The sequence below is a fragment of the Muscardinus avellanarius genome (genome assembly GCF_963383645.1).
Source record: "Muscardinus avellanarius genome assembly, chromosome: 16".
NCBI classification, from domain to species: domain Eukaryota; kingdom Metazoa; phylum Chordata; class Mammalia; order Rodentia; family Gliridae; genus Muscardinus; species Muscardinus avellanarius.
In genome coordinates, this window is record NC_137802.1 from 35428425 (window position 1) to 35438326 (window position 9902).

A 9902-nucleotide genomic window follows, 5' to 3' on the forward strand; every position below is an offset into this window, starting at 1 on the left:
GTAAACCTAAAATTTGGGGCCCAGTGAAAATATTTTTCAGAAATGAAGGGGCAAGCCGGGCGTGGTGGCACATGCTTGTAATCCCAGCACTTGGGAGGCTGAGACCTGGAGGGTCGCGGTTCGCGGACAGCCTCCGCTACTTAGTGAGACCCTCTGCAACTCAGTGAGACCCAGTTTCAAAATAAAGAATAAAAAATAGGGCAGGGGATGTAGCTCAGAGGTCAAATGCCCCTGGGTTCCATCCCCAGACCCCCCCCCAAAAAAAAAGAAAAGAAAAGAAATGAAGGGGCAAATGAGTTATTGAGAGCCTCACTAAGTAGCCGCAGCTAGCTTCGAACCTGTGTGATCCTCCTGTCTCAGCCTCCCAAGTGCTAGGATTACAAGTGTGCACCACCACACCCGGCTGATTGTTATTTCTGATTACATACTTCTCATATGGCTCTTTGGCTATTACATAGATATATGTCCCCTCCTCTTTGCTACCTCAGCACAGAGATTATAGCTTCTAGTTCCCTGGTATTTTTTACTACTGTATTATAGAACTGGTGACAAATAGCAAAAACAAAAAAAATGTAAAACTACCCACTTGTACTTAAAATGTACAATGCCAATGTCAATACAATTTTGAAATCTTTAAACTCGAATTTCTACAATTAATACTGCTAATAAACTTTCTCTCTTTTTTCTTTATAGTGCTGGGGATTGAACCCAGGGTCATTCTACCTATAAGCTATACCCCAGCCTAATTTTTTTTTTCTTTAATTTAAAACAGGATCTCGAGCTGAACGTGGTGGCACACGTTTGTAATCCCAGCATTCAGGAGGCTGAGACCAGAGAATCGCGGTTCACGGACAGCCTCAGCTACTTAGTGAGGCCCGCTACCACTCAGTGAGACCCAGTTTCAAAATAAAGATTATAGGGCAGGGGGTGTAGCTTGGAGGTCAAATGCCCCTGGGTTCCATCCCCAAACTAGCAAAAAAAAAAAAAAAAAAAACAACCAGGGTTTCACTAAATTGCAGAGAGCTGCCATCTTCCTATCTCAGCCTCTCAAGCACTAGGGTTACAAGCATGCACCACCATGCCCAGCTCTGCTAATAAACTTTCTCTCTTTCTTTCTTTCTTTCCTTCTTTCTTTCTTTCTCTCTTTCTTTCTTTCTTTCTTTCTTTCTGTGGCACTGGGGATTGAACATAGGAGCATTCTACCTCCAAGCTATTTTTTATTCTTTATTTTTTATTCTTTAGCCCTATTTTTTATTCTTTATTTTTGAAACACTATCTCACTGAGTTGCAAAGCACCTCATTATGCAGCTGAGGCTGTCTGCAAACCCAGATCCTCCTGTCTCAGCCTCCCAAATGCCAGGATTATAAGCATGCGCCACCACACCCGGCTTGCTAATAAACTTTCAAAAGATAAAATGCAAAATAGGCTCCTTTCTTAGAGCTTAAAAAAAAAAAAAAAAAGGAGGGCATGTACATGAGTGTAATCCCAGTACTCAGGAGGATTGCAGGTTCAAGGACAGCCTCAACAGGTAGTGAAACACTCATCAACCTAGTGAGACCCTGTTTTTAAAAAAATAATAAAATTAGGCTGGTGGTGTAGCTTGGAAGAAGAATGCCCCAGAATTCAATCCCCACTAACACACACACACACACACACACACACACGAATAGGTCTGACCTGGGCACTCAGGAGGATGGGGCAGGAGGATCACTTGAACCCAGGAATTTGAGGCTAGCCCACATATCATACAGACATCCAGTCTTAAAACAAAAACAAACAAAAGAAAAACAAAACAAAGGCCCTATATATGCCCAATCAAATCTCTTCAAGCTAGGTGCAGTGGTGCATGCTTGTAATGCTGGTACTTCAGAGGCTGAGGCAGGAGGATCACAGATTTGAGGACAGCCTCGACAATGTAGCAAGATCCTCAGGAACCTAGTGAGAGCCTGTTTCAAACTAAAAAGTAAAATAGGTCTGGAGGTGTAACTCAGAGGTAGAACTCTTCTGGTTCAATCCTCAGTACCACACAACACACACACACAAACCTCTTCAGTATTTAAATTTCATTTACCTTCATTAAAACTATCAGGAACGTTGGCCACCAAGAGACACAAGAACCAGGCACCATTTCTAACATGTAGCAAGGCTTCAGCTACATCGACTATAGGAAGCAAGGAAGGGAGCTCTGAAAGAAAGCAAAGTCAACGTCAGTATGAAAGAGTGACATTTTACTGTGTCAGTGCTGAACACTTTGACATCTCACAGATGTCATCAGAATGAAATTAAATTGAGCTATATCCTTTTCATAGTGTAAAGCTGCGCTCTTCAGAAGGACAGCCATGAGCCCAAAGTGGACATTTAAATTTAAAATAAATAAAACTTAAAATAGTTCAGCTCCTCAGGCACACTGGGTATATTTCCGAAAATCCACAGCCTCAGCTACTTATGCCCTTTGCAACTCAGTGAGACCCTGTTTCAAAGTAAAGAATAAGCCGACCGTGGTGGCGCACGCTTGTAATCCCCGCCTTGGGAGGCAGAGACAGGAGATCGCGCAGGTTCGAAGCCAGCTGCGCTGGCTTAAGAGACCCTGTTTCCAAATTAAAAATAAAATAAAATAGGTCTGAGAGTGTAGCCCTAAGGCAGAAGGGTTTCCAGGAACCCCAGTACCACCACACACACACACAAAAAGTAAAGAATAAAATATAGGGCAGGCATGTAGCTTGGAGGTAGAATGACCCTGGGTTCCATCCCCAGTAATACACACACACACACACACACACACACACACACACACACACCATTTTAATGTGTACATAATATGTCAGACTATAGAAATAAAATAATGCACTTAATCACTGTTGTACTACTAGTCATTTTTCACTTAAACTTTTTTTTTTGCAAAGGGCCTCACTAGGTAGCTGAGGCTGTCTGTGAACTGCAATCCTCCTGTTTCGGCCTCCCAAATGCTGGGATTGCAAGCATGTGACACCATGCCCTGCTCTAACTTAAACTTTTAAGATACATTTTTATTAGATCTTTAAAATAACACTATTCCAACCTAAAAACTTATAGTATCATATAGTTTTAAAAAAAGCTCTATCTGAAATATATCTTAGCACTCAGGATAGTACCTGCTTGCAAAATACAAAGAACGTCTGCAGCTTCCTCCAAATAGACAGGACTTTCAAAGAGCTCAGAAGACTTGAAAAAAAATTCTCCATTGGATTCAGATACCTAAAAGAGAGAAATGAACTCTATTAATTTCAGGCAGCAAACTAAAGCCCTGTTTTTCTTATTTGTTGAGTTCACAGACCATATCTCTTAATATGTTACAAATATATTATAGCATAATATGCAGTATCCAATCAATTTCAACTAATTTAATCACATTATTCTTCAGACATGGTAGCATTAGTCTCAAGGACTAATTTTCCATCTCATATTTGAAAAGATCTGGACTTAAATGATAGGGCAAGCCAAAGAAATGATTTAGGAATTCTATCTATATAAGCTGTTGATTTAAGAACGAAGAAGGAGGAGGGAGAGGAGGAAGAGGAGAAAGAGGAGGAGGACAGCAACAACGTGTTCGACGTGGTCGTCGTAGTCCTCTGGCAAATACTGAGCCAGGTGCACACCTGTGATCCCACCTACTCCAGAGGCTGAGGCAGGAGGATGACCAAGTTTGAGGCAAGCTTCAGCAACTAAGTGGGAATCTGTCTTGAAAATAAAGAGTGAGTCAGGCATAGTGGTGCATTTGGAAGGCTTATGTTTGTAATCCTAGGATTTGGGAGGCTGAGACAGGAGGATCGCAGGTTCAAAGCCAGCCCTTACAACTTAGCAAGACTCTCAGAAACCAATTGAGACCCTGTTTCCAAACAAGAAGCAAAATCAGGCTGGGGATGTAGCTTGGAGATCTCTGGGTTCAATCCTCAGTACAAATAAATAAATTAATTAAAAATAAAAAGTAAAAAAGGGTTGGGGATGTAGCTCAATGGTAGAACATGCCTAGGTTCAATCCTAACACCACTCAGAAAAAAAAAAAATGTAGGAAAATGTGGGGTTGAAATTAAAGAGTATCTACATAGTGAAAAAGAGGAAATTATTATCTGCTATATAAAAAATATTAAAAAAGACTTGTAACATATCTTAATGACATTATCTAAAGCTAGGCATAGTAGCCCACCCTTGTAATCCCAGTACTTGGGAGGCTGATATAGGAGGACTGCAAGTTCATGGCCAGCATCAGCAGCTTAGCAAGGCCCCTCACAAAGTAAATGAGACCCTGTTTCAAAATAAAAAATAGCCGGGCATGGTGTCACATGTTTGTAATCCCCACACTTGGGAGGCTGAGACAGGAGGATCGCACAGGTTCAAAGCCAGCCTCAGCTACTTAGTGAGGCTCTCAGCAACTTAGTGAGACCCTGTTTCTAAATAAAAATAGGTCTGGGAGTATAGCCCAGAGGTAGAAAGCCTCTGAGTTCCACCCCCAGTACCATAAAAAAAAAAAAAAAAAATAAGAAGGCCAGGTGTGGTTGCACACGCTTGTAATCCCAGCATTTGGGAGACTGAGACAGGGGGATCACGGTTCTCAGCCAGCCTCAGCTACATAGTGAGGCCCTTTGCAACATGTAGCAAGGCTTCAAAAATAATAATAATAATAATAAACAATAGGGCTGGGGGATTTGACCTAGAACCCTTGGTTCTATCCCCAGCAGCACAAAAATAAATAAATAAATAAATAAAATAGGGCTGGGGGGCCAGGCATGGTGGCACACGTTTGTAATCCCCGTGTTTGGAAGCCGTGCTGGCTTAAGAGACCCTGTTTCTAAATATAAAAAAAAGTATAAAATAGGTCTGGGAGTGTAGCCCGGAGGTAGAAGGGTTTCCAGGAACCCCAGTAACACCAAAAAAAAAAAAAAAAAAATAGGGATGGGGGTAAAGCTCAGAGGTATAATGCCCGGGTTCAATCCCATACCACACAAACACACACACACACACACACACACAGAGACACACACAGAAAAAGAAAAAAAAAGGTAGCTAAAACCACATATCAGTATCTTCTTTGAAACAAGAATTCAGTCTTTTAGTTTTTGTCCACAACTTAAAAATAAACTTTATTTACTATAAATTAACTGACCATGAAACTTAATAGCAAATCACTTTTGCCTCTGAAACTCTAGGTCTACTCGCATATGAATCATCTTAATATGAAGATCTAATTTAGTTCTTAGTATGTTAGATCTCTGACATTCAAAAATTTAAATTCAGAATTTCAATTAATCATAATTACTCAAAGGTCTATGAGTTGAAGTAATTTGTAATTTTGCTAAGAGAACCTGAACTGCCTTCATTAAGGAGCAATTAAACCAGCTAGTGAGTGAGGCTAGTCAATCAATCATCTTACATCCAACTCTGGGTCGATCCTCCTTACTCACTGTCATTTATGATGACAGCCAGTGCCTATCTGAGGCTCATTCAGTGCCTAAATGAGTAACATACATTCTTCAGTTACACTTCACCACATTTTATGGGGGAAATTATATCCTATAAAGGCTACAAAGGTATTACCAAATTTGGTTATTTATACAATTCTTGAGATAAATTCCTTTCTAAATGTCAAGCCACTGTTACGAATTCCATACAGAAAACAATCTCTATGATAGAAATGCAGGAAAGGGATGAATGAGAGAGAGAGACAGAGAGAGAGAGAGAGAGAGAGAGAGAGAGAGAGAAAGAGGAAGGGAGGAAAATGAAAGTGAGAAGAGAGAGAGAGAAGAGAAAGAAAAGAAGCAAGCCCGGGAGTGGTGGCACACTCCCAGTGCTTGAGGCTGAAACATAGAGGTCGCAATTTCAAGGACAGCCTCAGGAACTTAGTGAGACCCTGTTTCAAAAGAAAAAACAACACAACAAAAATGAAGCCAGGCAGCCAAGCCTGGCGGTCTCACACCTGTAATCCCAGTACTTGGGAGGCTGAAATAGGAGGATCACAAGTTTGAAGTCAGTAACTTAGTGAGGCTCTCAGCAACTTAAAGATTCTGTTTCCAAATAAAAAATAAAATAGGGCCGGGGGTATAGCACAGAAATAGAATGTCCCTGGTTTCCATCCCCAGTACCACATATACACAAAATGAAGCCAGACATGGTAGTAGACATCTGTAATCTCAGTATTTGGGAGGCTGAAACAAGAGGATTGCAGTTTGAGGACAGCCTCAGCTACTTAGTGAGGTCCTCCACAACTTAGTTTCAAAATAAACAATAAAAAGTAGGGCTGGGGGTGTAGCTGAATGCCCCTGGGTCCAACCCCTAGTACTGCAAAAAAAAAAAAAAAAAAAAAAGCACCTTGTTCATAATAGCCAACAGTTCGCTAAGCACAAGACGCAGCCGACGAGGTGAATCACTGTGTTCAAATTCTAATGTCAGTCCATGTTGAAGCTGTGACACCAGGATGCTCTCTCCACTGCCTCCTCCAAGTTTATGCCTAATGAAGTACCAACATGCAAAACAACAATGATGACACATGATATGGAAATAACTGCCAGCAAACTACTTGTTACTCAAATAACCTACAAACTTCTCAAATACTATTTGGTTTGCCTGTACATTTCAGGAATTCACAAACTACTCCACCAAAAACTGATAGTTAGACTCTACTTCCAATAACAGTGCCTTGCTTCTGGATTTATTATGGGTTGGAAAAATATAGTATCGGCCCAGAATCTTTGGGAAACGATGTAAATTTTAAAATTCCCCAGTGATTTCAATAAATCCTTGTAATTTAAGGGAAGTTATCCTACCCACTTCCCACTGAGAGTAACTGATCTAGTTAGTATAGCCTAAATAGGACAGTATGTGGCCAAACTTAACCATGCAACATCTTACAGAATTCATGACCCTAAAATTATAGGTACAAACATAAAAGACCTGCAGTGCATGGTGTTGGATGCCTGTAATCACAGAACTGGGGAGGCTGAGACAGGAGGATCACAGGTTCAAAGCCAGCCTCAGAAATTTAGCAAGACCCTCAGCAACCGAGCAAGATCCTATTTTTAAAAATTTTAAAAATTTTTAAAATGCACCAGGCGTGGCGGCGCACGCTTGTAATCCCAGCATTTGGGAGGCTGAGACCAGAGGATCGTGGTTCGCGGACAGCCTCAGCTACTTAGTGAGGCCTTCTGCAACTCAGTGAGACCCGGTTTCAAAATAAAGAATAAAAAATAGGGCAGGGGGTGTAGCTCGGAGGTCGAATCCCCCTGGGTTCCACCCCCAGACCCGCAAAAAAAAAAAAAAAAAAAAAAAAAAAAAATTTAAAAAATGAGTAGGACCTGGTGGCACACACATGTAATCCCAGCGCTTTGAAGACTGAGTCAGAAGGATCGCACAGATTCGAAGCCAGCCTCAGCTACTGAGTGAGGTTCTCAGCAACTTAGCGAGACCCTGTTCCCAAATAAAATATAATATAGGTCTGGGAATATAGCCTGAGGTAGAAAACCCATAGGTTCCATCCCCAGTACCAAACACACACACACACACACACACACACACACACACACACACACACACCAAAAAAAAAGAATAAAAAATAGGGCTGGGAGTGTAGCTTGGAGGTAGAATACCTCTGGGTTCCATTTCCAGTACCATACACACACAAACATTAAATTTAAATTTAAAAAAGCCAGACATGGTGACACACGCTTGTAATCCCAGCATTTGAGAGGCTGAGACAGGAGGATCATGGTTTGTGGACAGCCTCAGCTACTTAGTGAGGCCCTTTGCAACTCAATGAGACCCTGTCCCAAGATAAAGAATAAAAAATAGGGCAGGGAGCCGGGTGTGGTGGCGCACGCTTGTAATCCCTGCGCTTGGGAGGCTGAGACAGGGGGATCGCGCAGGTTCGAAGCCAGTCTTAGCTACCGAGTGAGGCTTTCAGCAACTTAGTGAGACCCTGTTTCCAAATAAAATATAAAATAGGTCTGGGAGTGTAGCCTAGAGGTAGAAAGCCCCTGGGCACCACCGCCAGTACCACAAAAAAAAAAAAAAAAAAAAAAAATATATATATATATATATATATGGGGGGTAGGGCAGGGGATGTAGCTCAGAGGTTGAATGCCCCTGGGTTCCATCATCAGTACAACAAAAATAAATACATAATAAATTAATTAATTGAAAAGGGCTGGAGGTGTAACTTGGAAGTAAAATGCCTCTGGATTCAATCCCTAGTGGCAAAAAAAAAAGGAAAGATTTAAGTAAAATGCTCTGCAGAGTCTAGATCCTCAGTTTCTTTTCTAAAAGAACTCTGAAAATCACTTGATTCTCCACTCTCTGGAAACTCCAGATAAACCCCAATCCACATATTATAGAATGTAACATTACCTAAGCTGCTGTTCTTTGCTGGCATCTTGTTCTAGAGCATGAAAGTCCACAGACAACAATGCAACAATGGAGTTGACAGCTTCCACTCCAGACAGAAGGCGAAGGATAAGCTTTTTATCCTGAGCCCAGCTTTGGCTCTGATCAGCAGGAGCACAAAGTGCCATCCGTACCAAGCAGGGCAGGAGAAGTCTTAATTCTGGGTCGCTTAAAGAGGCCAGGCGCACAACATCCACCTTCTGCATCGCCTCAAAAGCAAAAGGGCTGACAAACTGAAGGCTTGTACTCTCAGTCATCGTAACGGCTGATTCTAATGGTTAAAAACACAAAACAAGTAGGGATATCATTTCCACATGTATGAACATCTCTGTTTAAAAATTTGAAAAATACAGTGGTTCTTTAACAGTGGAACTGGAGATGTGGCAGAACTGGGGTAGAGATTAGAGGTGGAGCCAATACACTCAAAAAGCTGGGAGAGGATGGATGGGAAGAGCAAGAACGACCTCTGGGTGTTAGTCTAAACATCTGGCTGGATGGTGGTACCATTTTATCGGGCAAGGGAAAGAGCTGGTTTTGAAAAGAAAATCAGCCAGGCGTGGTGGCGCACGCTTGTAATCCCAGCATTCCGGAGGCTGAGACCTGGAGGATCTCGGTTTGCGGACAGCCTCAGATACTTAGGCCCTCTGCAACTCAGTGAGACCCGGTTTCAAAATAAAGAATAAAAAATAGGGCAGGGGGTGTAGCTTGGAAGTCGCATGTCCCTGGGTTCCATTCCCAGACCCGCAAAAAAAAAAAAAAAAAAGAAAACAAGCGTATACTAATATCTCTACAATCCTCAGGTATCTTCTGCTCTTACACTCTTTTAAAGAAAAAAATAAATGAAAGCCAGAGAATTATTACCGGCCCCAAGTAATATTACTAATTACTGTCAAAACACAAGGCTGAACCTTCATGTACTAAATCTCGGTTCAGGCTGGACCTGGTGGTGCACACCGATAATTCCAGTACTTAGGAGGCTGAGTCAGGATGATCACAGGTTCGAAGCCAGCCTCAGCAACTTTAGTGAGGCTCTCAGCAACTTAGCGAGACCGTATTTCCAAATTAAAAAAAGACAACCGGGCGTGGTGGCGCACGCTTGTAATCCCAGCATTCAGAAGGCTGAAACTGGAGGATCGCGATTTGCAGACAGTGACACCCGGTTTCAAAATAAAGAATAAAAAATAGGACAGGGGGTGTAGCTCAGAGGACGATTGCCCTGGGTTCCATCCCCAGACCCACAAAAACAAAAACAAAGAACTCAAATTTTAAAAAGACAGCTGAGGTGTAGCTCAGAGGCAGAACTCCCCTGGGTTCCATCCCCACTACCAAAATTAAATAATCTTGCTGGAGATTTAGCTCGGAAGTAGAATGTTCCTAGGTTCCATCCAGTACATAAAAAAAAGTTCAAAGACTTCATTCACTACACCAGTCAAATGAGCTCCAGGAAACGCCAATGAATGGTGATGGCCACGCCCCTATAGTTGCGCGAGCC

At 41.9% G+C, this 9902-nt stretch overlaps 1 protein-coding gene across 1 annotated transcript in view; it reads right to left on the minus strand.

Annotated features, from left to right (window-relative positions):
- Positions 1 to 8667, minus strand: part of INTS2 (integrator complex subunit 2) — a gene marked incomplete at both ends in the record, with an annotated part of 65617 nt that extends 56950 nt beyond the window's left edge. Inside the window, 4 exons of the mRNA XM_080713197.1 lie at positions 2073 to 2186; positions 3133 to 3235; positions 6344 to 6482; positions 8375 to 8667. Coding sequence (XP_080569323.1) covers positions 2073 to 2186; positions 3133 to 3235; positions 6344 to 6482; positions 8375 to 8667 — 649 coding nt within the window. The remainder of the gene's footprint in view (positions 1 to 2072; positions 2187 to 3132; positions 3236 to 6343; positions 6483 to 8374) is intronic.
- Between the last annotated feature and the right edge of the window lie 1235 nt (positions 8668 to 9902).